This window comes from Kogia breviceps, chromosome 8, assembly GCF_026419965.1.
Source record: "Kogia breviceps isolate mKogBre1 chromosome 8, mKogBre1 haplotype 1, whole genome shotgun sequence".
NCBI lineage: Eukaryota > Metazoa > Chordata > Mammalia > Artiodactyla > Physeteridae > Kogia > Kogia breviceps.
Genome location: NC_081317.1, coordinates 54,458,935 through 54,479,691, shown reverse-complemented (window position 1 = coordinate 54,479,691; position 20,757 = coordinate 54,458,935). Strand labels below are relative to the sequence as shown.

At 34.9% G+C, this 20,757-nt stretch overlaps 1 protein-coding gene across 6 annotated transcripts in view; it reads left to right on the top strand.

Annotated features, from left to right (window-relative positions):
- The window catches only part of DENND4C (DENN domain containing 4C), a 144,367-nt gene that overhangs the window by 97,621 nt on the left and 25,989 nt on the right, over positions 1-20,757 (top strand). For 4 of the 6 annotated variants that reach the window (XM_059072930.2, XM_067041432.1, XM_067041431.1 and 1 more), the window contains 7 exons: positions 4,085-4,213; positions 4,405-4,549; positions 4,823-4,969; positions 9,345-9,467; positions 10,541-10,687; positions 13,319-14,481; positions 20,422-20,599. In XM_059072930.2, the coding sequence (XP_058928913.1) occupies positions 4,085-4,213; positions 4,405-4,549; positions 4,823-4,969; positions 9,345-9,467; positions 10,541-10,687; positions 13,319-14,481; positions 20,422-20,599 (2,032 nt within the window). The remainder of the gene's footprint in view (positions 1-4,084; positions 4,214-4,404; positions 4,550-4,822; positions 4,970-9,344; positions 9,468-10,540; positions 10,688-13,318; positions 14,482-20,421; positions 20,600-20,757) is intronic. The other 2 variants (XM_059072932.2, XM_059072931.2) reach the window with 1 other exon arrangement.

The following is a 20,757-nucleotide window of genomic DNA, read 5'->3' as shown; positions in this document are numbered from 1 at the left end:
ATTAGGAGGCAAATAGGCCTTTAGTAAGTGGCTCTCCACTTAGGACCTGTGTCCTAGGTGAGTTACATAACCTATCTGTGTTTCAGATCATGTATCTGAAAATGGAGGTCTGAGTTTCTCAACCTTGGCATCGTTGACAACATTTTGGCCCACGTCATTTTTTATTGTGGGGTCCTGTCCTGTACATGGTAGGATGTTTAGCAGCATCCCTGGCCTCTGTGCACTAGATGACAGTAGCTCCGTGCAATCAAAAATGTCTGCAGACATTGCCAGATGTCACCTGGGGGATAAAATTGCCCCACTGAGGTATATAATGATATTTAGTTCCTATTCTCAAATGGTTAATTTAACAGTTAAATCAGTTAATGTACATAGTGTGCCTAGACAAGTACCTGGCTGATAGTAAGCACTCAGTGAACAGTGTGCTGCATCTCTTAAGCCTGAGAACCATCCTCAGAGATAGGTAGTGGTATTATCCAACTAACGGTTGAAGAAATCGAGTTACTTATTTAGCTCTTCTCTTTGCTGTTTTTCCCTTTCAAAGCTACTTTTGGTGTTAAAATAACTAAAATGATTATTTAGAACCGGAGTAGAATTTAAAATGCAGTTGGAATAAAAATTCAGAGTAATGGGTGTTTGGGGAGAAGGAGAGAACATGAGGTTAGAAGAGAAATGTGATTGAGGAGGGGCACATTATAGGCTTCAGCAATAACTGTAATTTTCTCCTCTTGTAAAATAAAAAAGATCTGAAACTGATAAAGCATGTACATTATTAAGATTTGATAATGCTTGTGAGCACACTAAAACTCATTTTTCTCTATGTATTACCTGTATGTTTTAAAAAACTTTTCAAATGAAAAGATAAAGTTATAAAACAAGTAAAATATCCATTCTCACATTTGATTACATTTTCTCTCATCTGATGTTTATAAAACTATTTGGAAATTAAAAGTGCTTGATCAGAATTAGTGTTTTGTACCTCATACATTTTAATGTTTTAAAAAACTTATTCTGATAGAGGTATATCTAAGATATATCTAAGATAATGTATCTAAGATATATTTTAAGATGTGCTTTAACTTTGTGCAAGCACAGAATATTTTTAAAGTGCTTTAAACTGTGCTCTATGAGAGAGCTAGTATTAATTTTGTTACTGCACTCTAAACTCAAAGCACAATACTTGATTAAGTTTCTTTGATAAGTTCATAAGACACATTGCCTGAAAAGTAATCTCCTCTATAGATATTAAGGTTCTAATGTAGTCTTTGTTACAAGTAATTACATTCTCCTATTTTCTAACATGTAGCAGTTATAACTAGTAAGCTAAAAAAGTTTTTTAGACTATTTTCCCAATAAACACTCTGATAAGAGGCTTAAAAATTTGGAGGTTAATTTGTTGTATTCCTACTTCTCACAAGTTATACTGACAGATTTGTAGTCACCTGAAATAATTACATCTCTACAACTGGAAGAAAGAAATGTTTCTTTATTTTAAAACTTAAGGATGCATATTTGCTTGGCATATTTGATACATTTTATTTGTTTATTGATTACACATAGAATAGCACATTAAAATTTTCACAGTATTTTTATGTACATTATTTCCTTTGGTATTCCCAGCAACTCTATGAGGCAATTATATATTAGCTACATTTTACAAAGAAAGAAATTTGAAACTTAGATGAAATGACACACACATAAGGCCACCTAGCAAGTAAGTGGTTTTGATTTTTAGGTTCATACTCCATTAGAACCCACTGTCTCATTCATATGCTTAATGTTTTGACAGCTTTGTGTTCTACATGTTATGTTTGCAGAAGTTGTAATAACATCGATTTTAAAATAAAACTAGTAAAGACCCAGAAATAGCGTATGCCATGTAGGCTAAATTAAAGTTAAAATGCATAATGTGTTTTGCTTTTAATACTATTTATTAAATTTTTAATGGAAATGAAATGTTTGTGTCAAGCTTATTCTTACCTTGTCTCATCAGTCTGTTCATATAGATATTGTTTTACATTGCTGAGTAACAAACCACCCCAGAACTTAGTGGCTTAAAATAACCATTTAATTAAATCTTATTATTTTATTTGCTGAAAATCCAGGAAGAATTTGAGGTGATTTTTCTGCTCCACATTGTTTTACTTAGAATCACTTGGTTGTAATCAGTTGCTAAGCTGGTCTGGTCTGGAAGGTCCAAGACAGCTTAACTCACATGCCAGCCAGGTACCTTGGCAAGGTTATCTGGAAGGCTGGGCTCGGGTGGACCCCTCTTCCTCCATGTAGTCTCAGACCTCTCCAGGTGGTACTTGGGCTTTTCCCATGATAGCTTAGCACTCCAAGGGCATTTGTTTCAAGACAGAGGAGTGGAAAGTGACCTTTCTTAAGGCTTAAGCCAGGAAACTGGTACAGTTGTCACTTCAGGCAAATTCTATTGGTCATGTAATCTCAGAGGCTTTCCCCCTCAATTCAAGGGGAAGGGACATAGACCTCTCACGGGAGGAGTAGCAAAGAGTTTGTGGCCATCTTTTATCTAACATAGATATCCCAAAGGTATCATGTTGTAGGCAACAAAATACTGCAATTAAAAAATTATATCCCTGGCATTATTACTGTTTCTTTAGTTTGATGCCTGGATCTTACACCGGTAAGCCTGGGAGTTTGGAGGAATAGTTTGTAGACTTCTGAATAAATTAATAGTCGAGAATGGTTTTGGAAAATTTTAGATTAATCCCAATTTGACATAGAAAGTGATTTACTTCTTCATGGCTCATAGAATCTTAGAGTTGAATAGGACTTCAAGATGTTTTAGTAAAACTTCAACCTAAACCTGAGATGTTGAAAGCCTGTAATATATGGGACCTTGCCTATGCTTGAGTTGGCTTTGTTAGAAAGTTTGTGTTTTATGCTGAGTTCAGTTCCACCTCCCTGCGACTTTTTTGGGACTGCAGAAGCTGTTTACTGCTTCTTTCAAGTGACAACTCTTCAGATATTTGAAGAACTCCTGTGCCACATTCTTCTTAATCTCGTCATACATCTTACCTAGTTCTCCCATTTGTTCCTAATTTATGTAGTTTCCTAACACTTCTTTAACCTAGTCATTTATGAAGTTGCTCTAACAGTTTCTGAACTCCTCTGCTCCTAAATTAAACTCTCCATTTCTAGCTTTATAGTACTCATCTTTATGATCCTCTGCCTCTTCACATCTTTTTCCCTACTTCATCTCTTGAATAAAATATCCTTTCTCAAATCTTTTTACTTTCCCCATTAGTAGAGAGTGCAGCTTGGCTTTATGGTACTCACAGTTGTTAAATAGCTCTGTTATAAACAGAGGACATTTTACAAGTCCCAAGAAGAGTATCTTTTTTATGTATATTTTCTTATTCTCAGATTAAGCTATAGTAGTCTTTGGCTGCCGGGTTCACTACTCTAGTAAACTGGCTCAGCTCTTTGCCAGGGATCCATGAGATTCCTGTTTCATTCTTCATGGTTTCTACTGTTGTCTTCCAAATGTGATATTCTAACTTTTAGTAGTTCCCCACTGAGTCGTCCTCTTCTGATCAAATCTAGCCCTCTTCAGTAAACACATGCTAAAAAAAAAAGCCTTTGCTAATAATATTACAGTGTTTTTAACTTTCTTCTCATACTTTTTTTAAGACACGGGTTCATAGAATCCTTTTTGTTATGTAGGCATTCTGGAGATGCTGCTTTTAATTCCTTTGGCATAAAATATAGAACATGATTTGGGAGAGAGCTATTTTAATCATGTTTTATTTTAAAAATTAATTCCTTCTCATATTATGGAAAATAATAGTTGTTTTCTTTGTGTAAACTTAGTTGCTGAAACAAATGGCACATGTGCCCATAGGTCTTATGTGGAAAAGTTAATAATGCTGGTACTTCCATTAATGACTAGTTTTAAAAAATAGTTTACCGAGACTCTTGAACCAGAACAAAGGAGAAAATAGTAATAACTATTGCTTAATAACTTTGAAAAGAAGAATTGAGTAAAGTCATTTAAAAATCTCTACAAGTCACAGACTAATATGCTAACTATTAATGCTTTGATGTTATTTTTTGTTAGGTGTGCTATCGAGTAGTAATGCAGCTTTGTGGACTTTGGGGTCATCCTGTCTTAGCAGTGAGAGTTTTATTTGAAATGAAAACTGCTAAAATAAAGCCAAATGCTATTACTTATGGCTATTATAATAAGGTAAGTAGGATTGATGTTAGGCAGTATATGCTGCTTATTAAGATTGATAAATTTATTATGCCTTTTATTTAAGAAACTTCTTTTAGACGTTTTGGGGTAGAATTCTTTTTGTATATATTATATGTGTATGTATTTTTTAAAAATTCAAATACTCCTAATAAAGATGATTTTAACCTTTATTTTACCTTTAGGTAGTTTTGGAGAGCCCGTGGCCTAGCAGTACCCGCAGTGGTATCTTCTTATGGACGAAGGTACGGAATGTGGTACGTGGCTTGGCACAATTTAGGCAGCCACTTAAAAATACCGTGCAAAAGTCACAGGTCTCCTCAATATCAGGTAATAAATGTGGTTGGAAAGATACTTTCTTGCTGAACCATAAGCTTTATAGACATATGAATTTTTACTTATATGAGGCAGAAAACGTAAATGAAATTCTAGTTGATATTTTCATATACTACTAAAGATAGAGATTGCCTTAGTCCAAAATTAGTTTCTTCTCACAAATTTAGAAAGTATTCTGCAACTTTAAATGAACCGTGAGTCACTCATGTTTAGTGTCAGAGATTACCAGTGCATGAGTTATTGAACTGCTGTTGTCCTTATCTTTAGCTCCTCAAAATGCCACAGGTGGAAGTGATGGGGACACGGTGAGCCACGGTAGTGTGGATAGTTCTAATGATGCTAACAGTGGGGAGCACACAGTCTTCGTCAGAGATTTAATCAGGCTTGATTCCACTGATAATCACTCTAGCACAGGTACTAAAATCTGGATTTTACTAACCCTTCACTTACTCTCATGTTAAGTCTTCCATTTTTTTAAAAAAACTTTTACCTTCCTCTCTCAAGTTTGTGCAATATGAATACCTAAAAAATACCATACATAAATAAGGGGAGAAAGTACACCTCTGATTACAGATCACTTCTCTTATTTCCTATAGTATAAAATAAACTTGGGAGTGCTGTGCAAAAGGCTCTTACATGGTATTTCTTTGTGTTCGTTCATCATTAATTTGTGAAAGTATATGATATAATTGTTAGGAATTGTGAGCTGAGGAACTTGACTGTTAGTGACACAATTGCAAATCTTTTTTTCATTAAGTGGATAATATTAAAGGTTTGAGATTATGAATATTGAAGAGGGAAGAAAATAAGTCACACACCACGAGAAAAACATATTCTTTGCATAGTCATTACTTTAAATGACTCTTTTTAAAATCTGAGAAACTACTGCAGCTACTTTTACATACAAAGCTATGGGCATAATCTCTGTCCTCTGAAGTTAGAAATAAGCTTAATTAAAGTAGCACGTTGAGCAGATATATGTGTGTTGCACATCCTTCTTCTCATGTTTTCTGTTTTGTTGTTATTGTTAATATCTCAAGCTTTTCTTTAAAAAGAATTCTGAGTCTAATTCCTGTGCTTCATCTGATGAACTTGTCTCGATGACTGAAGTTTCCTTTTCTCTGCTCTTTGTTGCTCTGCTTTTTGCTCTGTGCTGTTTCTTGGTGCTGCATTTGTCCTTGGCTGTCATGGTGTGGGGTGCAGACAGACTTGTATGACGTGAAGCTATGGATACACGTGTGCATTAATTCTACCCTTGAATGTTAACCACTTCAGGTAATTTCCCATTTATTAGGTTAAATTTTGCTGACATGCAAGGGTGGGGGAGAGGCCTTTTGTTATATTTTAAGCACTGTTGCAAGTGGAAAGCAATTTTAGTTTTCTTGGCTTTTTCTCCTTCAGATACGTGTAATCATATACACACTACTGAAAATACCCAACTAACACTTTATGATCAGTTTGCAAAGCATATTTATCTTAATTGAAAATATGCTATGCCTTGCTACAATTCTTATTTTGAGGGTGGTTTGTAGTATCATTGAGTCAAATAGCTTTATGAGCGTTAAAGATTTCAGTATTCCAGCTGTTAAGGTGGTTTTTGCTTGCTAAAACTGATCTGCTGATTCTTGTGCTAAAAACTATCCCCATAATTACAGAAGCATGTATAATTTGGTGAAAGTCAACATAAAGCTGTAAGTTGCAATCCTGTTTGTAAATTAAATTTCTTTCAACATGAAGGAATTTTCATGAGACTTTCATTTGAAAACCACCTTATTTTATTTCCTCCTGTATTTTTTTCCTAGTGCTTATAGAATAAATGGATTTCATTTATGGAAAATCAAGAAAATAATTTGTGGTATGAAACCATTTCACTAATAATAATAATAATAATAATAATAGATAAACACTCTCCTTATCCCTCTGGATTTTTAAACGTGTCTCCTTTAAAGGAAAAAAAAAGATTTACTAGTGATTCTGGGAAACTGCATAAAGATTCCATATTCCCCAGTTGGGGAAGAAACTTCAGATCCCTTTTTCATATATTTCTTTTAAGCTACATTTCAAATGACTGAAGCTCTGATACTGAATTTACAGTGATTATGTGTCTCTGTAGAGTTTCTGGTGATATCATCTGATATTTTTGGAGACTTCCAGCCCAGATGCTTGTTACTATTTTCATTAAGGATTATCTCACAGAATCTTTCCACTTAGTACCTGATACTGAGTCACTTAGCTTGTTGAGGGCATATCTGGGTTTAATCAGTTTACTCAGTCTAGTGTCCATTTCATGGCACCCTAATGCTTTACCAGATTTTCTGAGGGGGGCCAATAAAAAAAAAAATGACTGAAAGAAGTCATTCTAAATAGCAGGATTTTTTTTAATTAAAAAAATTATTTTTAATCGAAGTACAGTAGATTTACAGTATTGTGTTAATTTCAGGTATACAGTGATTCAGTTATATACACATACACACATATATATTCTTTTTCAGATTCTTTTCCCTTATAGGTTATTGCAAAATATTGAGTATAGTTCCCTGTGCTATATAGCAGGTCCTTGTTGGTTATCTAAATAGCAGTTATTTTTAAAGCTTAATTCTTTTGTTATATGGCAAACCCAAAGTTTGAATGGCAGTTTAAAAAGTGGTAGAAAGTGAAAAAAATAAAAAGTGTTAGACAGTGGAAGGCACTATATTTTTTGTTTTATGTGTTTTTCATTGACATCCTTTATAATGATCCCCTAGTTAACTTGCCTTTATTTCAGTTTTAAATGATAGAACATTAAAGCCAAAATAGACTTTTAAAAAACTATTTTGAAATAATTTAAAACTTATTAAATGTTTCAAGAATAGTATGAAGAACTCTTGAATAAGTCTTATTTAGATTCTTTTAGTTTGACACATTTGCTTTATCATTTTCTTTCTGTACACATGCACTTTTTTCCCCTAAATTATGTGAGAGCAGATTGCATACATCTTGCCCTTTCACCTCTTAATACTTCAGTGGTATTTGCTCTTACATAACCACAGTATAGTTTCCAAATTCAGGAAAACATTGTTCTACTACTTTAACGTATAGTCTGTATTCCAGTGTTGTCAGCTATAATGTCCTTTGTGGTACTTAAACTCCTCTTTAGTCTCCTTTAACCAGGCACGTTCCCCACCTTTTCTTTGTCTTTCGTGACCTTGACCTTTTTGAAGAATAAGTCCAGTTATTTTGTGAAATGCTACCAAATTTGAGTTTGTCTGATGTTTCCCTGTGATTAGATTAGGTTATACATCCATGGCTCTTCTACAAAAATTATGTTAAATCCTTCTGAGATTATCACAACCCAGAGGCACACAATGTCTGTCTGCCCCTCATTGGTATTGTTGATCACTTGATGTCAGTGTTCGGTTTCTATTAGTTACCATTATCCCCCTTGCAGATAATAGGCTATTTGTGAAGAGACACTGAGACTATGCAACAATATCTTCTTTTTCATCACACTTTCTCTTTTATATTTATCATCCATTGATGATTCTTGCCTGAACCAGTCTTTACTGTGATGGCTATAAGGTGGTGATTTTGCCAAGTCTATCATCCCCTCACATTTATAAGATAATATTCTTTTGAATGTTCTTTAGAAATGTCCTCTCATGTTTTTGAGCGCTTGCTTTCTTGCATAACAAAACGTTCCTGGCTCATTCTTGTACCTTCCCTAACTGAGCTCTGGAATCAGCCTTTTCTTCAAGGATCCCAGGTTCCTTTTCATGGGCAATAGATTTTTAGAAACGAAGGTCTGGGCTCTAGAAATGCTTACTCCCTCCAGGGTGTTGTCGTTCTAGACTTTTTCAGCAGAGGTAGAAAAAATGTGTATGTATTTTAGAGATACTTCTAATTCCAAATCAGCCCCACAGGTTTTTCTTTGCCTTCCTTCATTTCACTTTTAAAAAATCTCTCTTCTTCCACAGTAAGAATCTTGGCTCCCAAAATCATCACGTTTACTCATTTGCTCAGTCCTACAGTGCACATAATATAATTTCAGAATTGCTATACCCATTCCCCTGTGAGAAATAAACCTAAGGAGTTTAGGATTTGACTGTTAGCCCCCATGACTAGGGTATATACTCAGAATAATGTGTTAAAAGTTACACATTACATTAGTCCTCCCCCATCCTTTCAGTGTGATCATGTTATTCATAAACAATTGGTTTTGTTTGTTTCCATGTGCATTCAGTTTTAGTTACACCCTGGCCCTCAGTTTTGCTGATTTAAGTTTTTGAACATGTAGAAGTTAATACATTTCCAAACATAAAAACAATATGATAACCATATTTAGAGAAGTTTCCTCTCTCTTTATCCCTTCCATCCTATTTTCCCCCATCCCTTGTAGGTAACCAGTTTTATTGTTTTCTGGTTTATTCCTGCATTTCTTTTTGCAAAAGTAAGCAGATATATGTTTGTTTTATTTCCACTTCTTTCTTACACAAAAGGTAGGATTCTGTAGATGCACTCCAAAAGAAACTTTCAAAACATCTTATCCAAATCTACTAATTTATAGATAAGGAAATTAAATTAAGATTCACTGCTTCCAAGTTTGTAATGGTTTTTAGTCTTTGATGTTCCTGTTTCTACTGTTCTTTGCTTCTTACCATTGTTGTAAAATGTTTTGTGTGCTTCATGAGCTTTCTTCTCTTCTTTTTTTTACAAGTTTGTGTTAAGTTGGTGGAATTTCCTTTTGACATTTTATAGCTGGACTACAAATATATGAAAACATTTATATGTCAGCCTACATTCTTTTGAACAGGTGGTCAGTCTGACCAAGGCTATGGGTCTAAGGATGAACTTATAAAGGATGATGCAGAAATTCATGTGCCTGAAGAACAAGTATCAGGAGACTTGATAACCAAAACAAAAGTGCAAACAGAAGGTTAAGTACTGATATTTACTAGCTTTACTTAGAAAAATACCTATATTAATTAAAAGTCTTATTTGATAATTTTGGTGTTAATTTCCAGAAATGTAAAGTCTGGGCTTATAAGATACTGTGTACTCTTATATATGATAGATTTTTGGTAGTCTCTGAATTTTAGAACTTAAGAGATCTTTAGAGACTCTGTAGGTCAGCCCTCAACTTTGTAGGAAACTTCAGCCCATCAAGGTATTCATTTGCCAGTGTTAAATAACTACTTTGTGACAGAACCAGGAGTCATCAAACTTGTATTCCAGTGTACCTTTATTTTAAAATGCTCTTTCACTAGAAGTCCTTCAAATATCTAAGTTGATATTTTTCATTTGTAGGATCCAATATAGTCTGTGTAGTTTTCCTTTTTTGTAGGGGACTCATTGAGATAGAAATGAGAAATGATTTGTAGTAGTCAAAGGAAATATGGAGGCTTTTTGATAACACGATGTTCTTCCTATCCTCTTACAAAAAAGTACACTTTCGGGGCTTCCCTGGTGGCGCAGGGGTTGACAGTCCGCCTGCCGATGCAGGGGACACAGGTTCATGCCCCAGTCTGGGAATATCCCATGTGCCACGGAGCGGCTGGGCCCGTGAGCCATGGCCGCTGAGCCTGCGCGTCCGGAGCCTGTGCTCCGCAACGGGAGAGGCCACGACAGTGAGAGGACCGCGTACCGCAAAAAAAAAAAAAAAAAAAAAAAAAAAAGTACACTTTCTTTAATGATGTCACTTACTTTATGCTCTAGAATTATGCAGAAGCAAGCCCCTCTCCTACTTGACAAGTGATGAGGAGTGTGACAGAAGTCCAAAGCCTTAATTTATTCACTCAGGAATGCTCAAGTTAGGATTATGAATGTTAAAGCATTTATTTCAGTCAGTACTGGCAACATTTATGGCATAAAACAAATCAGTAATAAAATAGAGAAAAAGTATTCACCCCCACTTAGAGAAAAAGTACATAAAATATATTTTAAAAAATACTTTGTTTCTGTCAATACTGGCAAAAATAGGAATGATAACATCCAAATATTTTTTCCCAGAGGTATGCGATGTCTCTGCTGTTGTGGCCAAACATTCACAATCTAGTGCAGAGCCCCAGAGTCCTACTGAACCTCCTGCATGGGGCGGCAGTATTGTGAAAGTTCCATCTGGTATATTTGATGTCAACGGCAGGAAAAGTAGCACTGGTGAGTCTTTACATATTGGTTATTACATATTTAAAATACACTTTTATAGGTACACATGTGTCTTTAACGACATTATAAATTGCTAACTTAATTGTAATGAACATGCTAAAGAGCAAGAAGTAAGCTGAATCCTATAAATGTGCTAAAGAAGAAATTAACATAGTTATTTAAAGATAATTCATTTTTGGGCTTCCCTGGTGGCACAGTGGTTGGGAGTCCGCCTGCCGATACAGGGGGCACGGGTTCGTGCCCCGGTCCGGGAGGATCCCACATGCCGCGGAGTGGCTGGGCCCTTGAGCCATGGCCGCTGGGCCTGCGCGTCCAGAGCCTGTGCTCCGCAACAGGGAGAGGCCACAACAGTAAGAGGCCCGTCTAGCACAGAAAAAAAAAAAGAAAAAGATACTTCATTTTTAAAAGGAAGGGTATTAAGTTTAGTTGTTATTTGGAATAACTTTTCTTATTATAGTACTTGTTCTGAGTTCCGTCCTCCTTTCCTATGGTTGATAATGAGAGAGGACTGTAGGATGGGCCTGCTATACTCATCCTAACAGAGAGGCAGTTATGTGGTCAAATTCCAAAGGGCTTGTGTGTGGCAGGGTAATTCCTAAGCCTGAAGGGAAATGGAAGAAAAAGATTCACATCACTTAATGTTCTGCACAAAAATACCAGTGAGTCTTTAATTTTTGCCCATTTATTCTAGGTACCCTGAGCCACTTTCTATTTATGGTTAAGTATTTGTAATGAATAACTCTGTTGTGTGTGACTCCCATGAATTTGTGTTTACTGCCTTCAATTATGTGTGGTCCTCCCAAGTACCCTAAAGGCATACGTCTAATTGTATGATTTTAAAAGACAATGAAATTGGCCTGCGTCATGTGCCTTTTGTTAGTAGTAGCTACAGTTCACTTCCCTAAAGTCAGCCGTCTATCTGTAAGTGTATCTATTGTATGACTTTATATAGATTAATTCGCTCAGCTTTTTAAGTCAGTGTGGAAATACTCCTTATTCCTAAAGTTGTTTTTTCTTTTTTTAAATTGTGATACCAAGTTCGGTTATTTTACAGGGGGTGAGGGGGTAGTGTTTTGCTAATGAGGTGGAGGTACAGGTTTTTTGAAAAAAATAATTGATATATATATTCTTTATCCCATTTTGCCAACCTATTGATAGCAGGTTAAAAAAAAAAAAGGAGGGTAGAGTTTTCTTCATCAGAGGTTTAGAATCTTCTCAGAATATTGAAATGGACATGGTCTGGGGACTGGTGCATTTTCTTCTCTTTTTATTGATCTTATTTCCATGTTACATTTTGATGTAGGAAGATTTATTCTATTAAGAAAAGAGGAGGTGGTAATGAGGCTTTTACCAATATATCAAACAGTCAATTTTACTTTAAAATTGAACAAAATGTGATACTAAATTTCCTAGAAATGATACGAGAACCAGTAAATTTGCAAAGATCTTTTCTCAAATATTGGTAAAAGTTTTCAAAGCAGGTACAAACTTCAGAGTTATAAAATAGGCTAATTTAATTCCCTTAAATGCTTTTAAAAAATCTCTAAATGCTTATTATTCTATTTAATTGGAATGATTATGATTATTAGTAGATACCAGTTTGGAATATTAAAAAGAACCTTGAAATCAATTTGGAAGATGAAAAAAAAAGATCTTATCAATGACAACTTTCCCCCCCAAACTCCCAGGTCATTATAGTTTTTAAAAAACAAATGAGAATCCTAAATATGAATGGGTAGACTTAAGTTCTGCTAATGATGCACCTAGAAATAGGTTTTGGTCTTGGCATGGAAAAAATTGCATGGTAGCAAAGAGTTAATGACTGCCTGCATCCCCCAAAGCTGGGGTAGGTTCCTACAGACACTGGCATAATTTTGTTCCACTTGCTCAAACAAGATTGACCCCTCTGTGAGGGCTGGGATTATGTCCATTTTATTCTCCATTGTATTCTCAGCACCTCACATAGTGGGTGCTAGTAGGAATTCAGATATTTGTTGAAGGAATAAACATATCTGAAAAAATTTTGGCTATTCAGATTTTATCAGGCTTCTTGGAATTTGCCGATTCTAAGCTCTCCATTCTAGATCCTTTTACTTTGGAGAAGGGTTTGACTATAGCAAATATGTAATTTCTCTATGATTATGAATTTGCTTTCTGCAGGGTAGATGCCTGGCAAATACTTGTTGAATTAGATAATATGAAACCCAAGACAGAAGAGATTATTTCTTTTTAGGTCTGCTATTTAATGTGGAATATATTTCTTAAACTGAATATAAAACTCTTAAAATATAAAACATGTTTATAGATGTATATTTATTAATAGATGTGATATCTTTTAGTGAACAATACAGGTATATGCAGTATATATTGCACGATCTGTTTTTTAAATGTGTGTGTATATGCATAGAGAATGAAAGGCAGATTATACATTAAAATGTTATCTCTGAGAGGCAGGGTTGAATGGAGTAATTTTTGGACTTTTTCTTTTTCTGTATACCATCTTACCTTTCTGAATCTTTTACTCTGAGTATGTGTCACTTTCAAAAATTAGAAAAAAACATTTTTATAAAAGTACATCAGAAAATAGAGATTTATTTTTAATATTGTACTTTCTCTTTTTAGGTAGTACATCAAATGTACTGTTTTCAACTCAAGATCCAGTTGAAGATGCAGTCTTTGGCGAAGTTACTAATCTCAAGAAGAATGGTGATAGAGGAGAAAAAAGGCAAAAGCATTTTCCGGAGAGAAGCTGTAGTTTTAGTTCTGAAAGTCGAGCAGGAATGTTGCTTAAGAAGAGCAGTTTGGATTTGAATTCAAGTGAAGTGGCTATCATGATGGGAGCAGATGCCAGGATACTCACAGCAGCATTGACGAGTCCTAAGACTTCTCCACTTTATATTGCAAGAACCCATAGCTTTGAGAGTATTAGCTGTCATCCAGCTGACACTAGGACTCGTGTGTCTGAAAGCACTTGGGATTGTGAGCACAGATCTTCATCGATGTTAGAGATGCTTGAGGAAAGCCAAGAGTTCATAGAACCTGTGGTTGATGAAAATTTAGCTAAAACTACTATGACAAAGGATACATGTGACAGCCTACAAAATGGCAGTAAGCAGTCCAGAGACTTGAAAGCAGGATCCAAAGATCTAGTAAATAGGAGAAGTAGTTTATGTGGTGTTGCTAAAGCTATTGAGAGGGAAGATGTTGAAACTGGACTAGATCCTTTGTCACTTTTAGCCACTGAATGTATAGGAGAAAAAACTCCTGATTCAGAAGATAAGTTGTTTTCTCCAGTTATTGCACGTAATCTGGCTGATGAAATTGAAAGCTATATGAATCTAAAGAGTCCCTTGGGTAGCAAGTCTTCTAGTATGGAATTACATGGAGAGGGAAACAGAGAGCCTGGCACGACCAGTGCATTTATTCACCCTTTAGAGAGGAGATCAAGCCTACCTTTAGATCATGGTCCTGCAGCACAGGAAAGTCCTGAAAGTGAAAAGAGCTCCCCTGCAGTGTCCAGATCTAAAACTTTTACTGGGCGTTTCAGGCAACAAACTCCCTCTCGAGGTCATAAAGAACGTTCAGCTTCTTTATCAGCACTGGTCCGTTCTTCACCACATGGCTCATTGGGTTCTGTGGTAAATTCTTTGTCAGGGCTAAAGCTGGACAATATACTCTCAGGGCCCAAGATGGATGTGCTAAAATCTGGTATGAAACAAGCAGCTACAGTAGCCAGTAAGATGTGGGTAGCTGTATCATCTGCCTACAGCTATTCAGATGATGAGGTAAGAGTGTTTTATGTTGTGTCATCTATCTGAGGTTGGAATGTTTGGAGTATTTTTTAATATATACATTATTATTTAGATATTTCTGGTAACTTTTTTATATTTTAAAACATGCATATCCTACTTCTTTCTTGAAATGACTTCAACATACATGTAAGGAAATTAATACTGAAGAAATAGAATATCAGGACTACTTTATAATTCCACAGCCCAGTCTAAACTAACACATTAAGTCTATTGATTTGAAAGAACTAATGATTAATGTTTGATTTAATGTTATATTTGCATAGCACTTTACTTTTTAAATAGCTTTCACCTGTGTTATCTCGTTAAGCTATGTGAAGTCACTCTACAACTTAATCAATAGATTTCATACTGCACAACAAAAACTGCTAACTATTTATTTATTTATTTTGGCTGCACGGGATCTTAGTTGCAGCATGTGGGATCTTCGTTGCGGCATGTTTAGTTGCGGCATGCAGACTTCTTAGTTGCGGCATGCATGTGAAATCTAGTTCCCCAACCAGGGATCGAAGCTGGGCCCCTTGCATTGGGAGCACAGAGTCTTTCCCACTGGACCACCAGAGAAGTCCCCCAAACCGCTAACTTTTTATTGAAGTTCAGTTGATCTACAATACTGTATTAGTTTCAGGTGTACAGCATAGTGATTCAGTTTTTGTGCATTATATTCCATTATAGGTTACTATGAGATATTGGGTATAATTCCCTGTGCTAGAAAGTAAATTCCTGTTGCTTATCTATTTTATGTATAGTAGTTTGTATCTGTTAAACCCATACCCCTAATTTGTCCCTCTCCCCTTCCTCTTTGGTAACCATAAGTTTGTTTTCTATTTCTTTGAGTCTGTTTCTGTTTTGTATATACATTCATTTGTATGACTTTTTAGATTCCACATATGAATGATATACAGTATTTATCTTTCTCTGTCTGACTTCCTTCACTAAGCATTAATATTCTCTACGTCTCTCCATGTTGCTACAGATGGCAATATTTCATTCTTTTTAATGGCTGAGTAATATTCCAGTGTGTGTGTGTTTGTGTGTGTGTGTGTGTATGTGTATAGCACATCTTCATGATCCAGTCATCTGTTGATGGGCACTTGGGTTGCTTCCATGTCTTGGCTATTGTACATAGTGCTGCTATGAACATTGTGGTACATAGCTCTTTTTGAATTAGTGTTTCCTTTTTTTCTGGATATATACTCAGGAGTGCAATTGCTGGATCTTATGGTAGTTCTATTTTTAGTTTTTTAAGGAACTTCCATACTGTCTTCCATAGTGGCTGCACCAATTTACATTTCCATAAAAAATGTATGAGGACTCCCTTTTCTCCACATCCTCTCCAACATTTGTTATTTGTAGACATTTTGATATAGACATTTTGACAGGTGTGAGGTGATACCTCTTTGTGGTTTTGATTTGCAATTCTTGAATAATTAGTCATGATGAGCATCTTTTCATGTGTCTGTTAGCCATCTGTATGTCTTCTTTGGGAAAATATCTATTCAAGTCTTCTGCCCATGTTTTGATTGGATTGCTTGTTTTTTTTGATATTAAGCTGTATCAGCTGTTTGTATATTTTGGGTAAGTTGCATCATTTGCAGATATTTTCTCTCATTCCATAGGTTGTCTTTTTGATTTGTTGATGGCTTCCTTTGCTGTGCAAAAGCTTTTAAATTTAATTAGGTCCTATTTGTTAATTTTTGCTTTTATTTATTTTGCCTTAGGGGACAGATCCAAAAAATACTGCTATGATTTATGTCAAAGAGTGTCCTGCCTATATTCTCTTCTAGGAGTTTTATGGTGTCAGGTTGTATATTTAGGTTTTTAATCCATTTTGAGTTTATTTTTGTATATTGTGTGAGGGAATTTTCTAATCCCATTGTTTTACCTGTAGCCATCCAGTTTTCCCAGCACCACTTGTTGAAAAAACTGTCTTTTCTCCATTGTATATTCTTGCCTCCTTTGTCATAGATTGATTGTAGGTGCATGGGTTTATTTTTGGGCTCTCTGTTCTGTTCCATTGATGTATGTATCTGTTTTTTTGTGCCAGTACCACACTGTTTTGATTACTGTAGCTTTGCAGTATAGTCTGAGGTCTGGGACATTTAATACCTCCTGCTTTGTTCTTTTCTTCTCAGGATTGCTCTGGCAATCTGGGGCCGTTTGTGGTTCCATATAAATTTTAGGATTATTCTATTTCTGTGAAAAATGATAGGGGATGCAATCTGTAGATTTCTTTGGGTAGTGTGGCTATTTAAATAATACTGATTCTTCCAATCCAAGAGTATGGGAATATCTTTCCATTTCTTTTAATCATTTTCACTTTCCTTTATCAATGTTTTATAGTTTTCAGTGTGTAGGTCTTTAACCTCCTTGATTAAGTTTATTCCTAGGTTTTTTTCTTTTTTTTTTTTTTTTTTTTTTTTTTGGTTTTTTTCTTTTTTGATGCAGTTTTAAATGGGATTTTTTTTTAACTTTCTCTTTCTGATATTTCATTACTAGTGTATAGAAATGCAACAGATTGCTGTATATTAATCTTGTATCCTTCAACCTTGCTGAATTCATTTATTCTCAAAGTTTTTGGGTGGGGACTTTAGGGTTCTCTGTATAGAGTATCATGTCATCTGCAGTCCCTTCCAATTTGGATACCCTTTTTTCCCTTGTTTGATAACTTTCGCTAGTACTTCCAATACTATGTTAAATAGAAGGGGTGAGAGTAGCCATCCTTGTCTTGTTTCTTAATTTAACAGGAAAGCTTTCATCTTTTCACCTTTGAGTATTATGTTGGCTGTGGGTTTGTCATAAATGGCCTTTATTATGTTGAGATATGTTCCTTCTGTACCCACTTTGATGAGAGTTCTTATGATGAATGGATGTTGAATTTTGTCAAATATTTTTCAGCATCTATTGAAATGATCATGTTGTTTTTGTCTTTCTTTTTGTTAGTGCCGTGTGCCACATTAATGGATTTGCATATATTGAACCATCCTTGTGTCCCCAGAATAAGTCCAGCTTGATCATGGTGTATGATCCCTTTTATATGTTCATTGATTTGGTTTGCTAATATTTTGATGAGGATTTTTGCATCTATATTCATCAAGAATATTGGTCTGTAATTTTCACTTTTTGTAGTATCTTTGTCTCATTTTGGTATCAGGGTAATAGTGGCCTTGTAGAATGAGTTTGGGAGTGTTTCATCCTCTTTAATAATTTGCAATAGTATTAGAAAGATAGGTTTTAGCTCTTCTTTACATGTTTGGTAGAATTCCCCAGTGAAGCTGTCTGGTCCTAGACTTTTGTTTGCAGGTAGTTTTGTTATTGGCAATTCTATTTCACTTCTAGTAATTTCACTTCTTTGAATTGTCTATTTCTTCTTGACTTGGTCCTGGCAGGCTGTACGTTTCTAGAAATCTGTCCACTTCTTCTGCGTTGCCTGATCTGTTGGGATATAAATGTCCTTAGTATTTTCTTATGATTTTTTGTATTTCTATGGTATTTGTTATTTCTACTCTACTCGTTTCATTTCTTATTTTGTTTATTTGGGTCCCCTCTTTTCTTCTTGGTGAGCCTGGCTAGAGTTTTGTCCATTTTGTTTGTCTTTTCAAAATACCAGCTCTTAGTTTCATTGATCTTTTCTATTGTTTTTTTTTTTATCTCTATTTTATTTCCTCTCTGATCTTTATTATTTCCTTCCTTCTGCTGACCTTGGGCTTTGTTCTTCTTTTTCTAATTCTTTTAGGTGGTAGGCTAAGTTGAGATTTTCCTTGTTTCTTGAAAGAAGGCCTGTCTCACTGTGAATTTCTCTCTTAGAACTGCTTTTGCAGGATCCCATAGGTTTTATAAAGTTATGTTTTACTTTTCATTTGTCCCAAGGTGTTTTCTGATTTCTTCGATTTTAGCATTGGCCCATTGGTTTTTTAGTAGCAAGTTGTTTAGTCTCCATGTGTTTGTTCTTTTCCCATTTTTCTTTCTCTAGTTGATTTCTAGTTTTACTGTTGTAGTCAGAAAAGATGCGTGGTATAATTTCTATCCTCTTAAATTTTTTGAGGCTTGTTTGTGACTTAGTATGTGGTCTTTCCTGGTGAATGTTCCATGTGCACTTGAAAAATGTGCACTCTACAGAATAGAATGTGTATTCTGCTGGTTTGGGATGTAATGTCCTTTAGAGATCAGTTAAGTCCAACTGTCTGTTGTGTCCTTTAGGACCTCTGTTGCCTTATTGATTTTCTGTCTGGATAATCTGTCCATTGATGTCAGTGGGGTGTTAAAGTCTCCTACTGTTATTGTATTAGTGTCAATTTCTCCCTTTGTGTCTTTGCTTTATTTATTTAGGTGCTCCTCAATTGGGTGCATATATGTTAATGACTTTAAGATCCTCTTTTTGTATTGATCCCTTTATCATTTATAATGCCCTTCTTGTCTTTTGTTATAGCCTTTGAAAAACTGCTAATCCTTTTAAAAATCATCATAAAGAGAATTAATCATAATATCTTTTTGTGAAAATAGGAGTGGGCAAATTTTGTATTTAAAGAACTTAGGAGGTCAGTTAAGGAAAGACAAAATAAGCTAACTTCAAAAGCATCTTAACCTGGCATTATATTTAAAACAAACAAACAAAAAAAACAGTGTGAGCCATTTCACTTTTGAAATTTTATCTAACAGTGTTAAATAAAAAGCTTTCTACAGAGTAATTTGGACTTGGAATATATGACTGTAAATTCCAGGTGGTTGTAGATCTTAATCTTTCTTTTCTTTTCATTACTATCGCCCTAGTACCATTGACTGCAAAGGCAAATAGGATATACCTAATAAATATTTTCAAGTGAAGGAATGAATAAAAAGTCTGTAAAATATTCATAACTTTTATCCAGAATTTAAGAAAATATTTAGGGATATGTGTAAAAATAGCTCAAGTGAATTCAGCAGTGTAACTCATATAAAATTTACAGGATTCTGAATGTTTAAGTAGTAGAGGATTTACTAAATTCTTAATAATACATCGTAAGTCAGATTAGGTTGCAGCGACTTAAATAATGTAGAAGATTTAATGATAAACTACATGAGGAGAATGGGTTAAAAATATCCTATTTTGTAAAAATGTATTATGTGTGCATATTTTTGACTAGAAGGATATACATCAAGATTTTTACTGTACTCTGTGGATGTTGATATTATGTGTTTTATTTCCTGTTTTGCATATCTATTTAATTTTTAAAAATCATTTAATATGGTTTTATAACAAGGAAGACACAAGTCTTTCTCCTTTAAAGCAAAAAATAAAAAGGAAACTGCTTATTGAAATGTTTTCTCTCTAAAGGATCGACAATCACTTATAGTGGTTAAGAACTACAGTGTTCAGAACTTTGTTCATGTTTTAATCCTCTAATAATGATGGTTATTATTCAGAATAATCATATTGCCAGCTAAAATTCATACCACACCTTATTTTAATGTACTTATATTATCCACATTTTTCAGATAATATAATTAAAAGTTATGGAAGTTAAGTAATTTCTGCAAGGTCACATACCTAATATGGGAAGGGGGGCCAAGACCACAATCTGGCTGACTCTTGGAAGCCCCTACTCTACTTGGACTGGGGTCCCTGATTACACTGGGCATAGTGAGCGTCTAGGGTTCCTACATTTTATAATTTTGAATATTGGAATAAACCCCACACTCCTAATATACACTAGGAGCACAGCATAATCTTAAAGCATAGGTCATTGCTTGAATGTCTTAGAGTATGGAAGAGAAATTCCAAATAACAGAAAGAGTTCATGGTTTTGAAACATATGATGATGATGATTTATTTAAGAATTATAGATGAGTTTAATTCTGAAAAGGGTAGAGTGAATATATTCTCATTGGGGAAGGTATTACTTATGCATGTGGGATTTTTATTCGTTTCAATTAAAGGAAGAAACAAAGAGAGATTACAGCTTCCCAGCTGGCCTTGAAGACCATATTTTAGGAGAGAATATATCACCTAACACGAGTATCTCAGGGCTGGTCCCTAGTGAACTTACCCAGAGCAACACAAGCCTTGGCAGTAGCAGCAGCAGTGGAGATGTAGGTAAACTGCATTACTCACCAGGTAAGGGGAAGGATCGTCCTTTCTTCTAATTTATAGAAAATTAATTCTTAATTTATGCCCATACTTCTTCCTCCCTGCACTACACACACAGTAAGCCCCATTTGTTGAGAGGATCTGATATAGTCATACCATATTATCACTGTTATTTTATATGATCT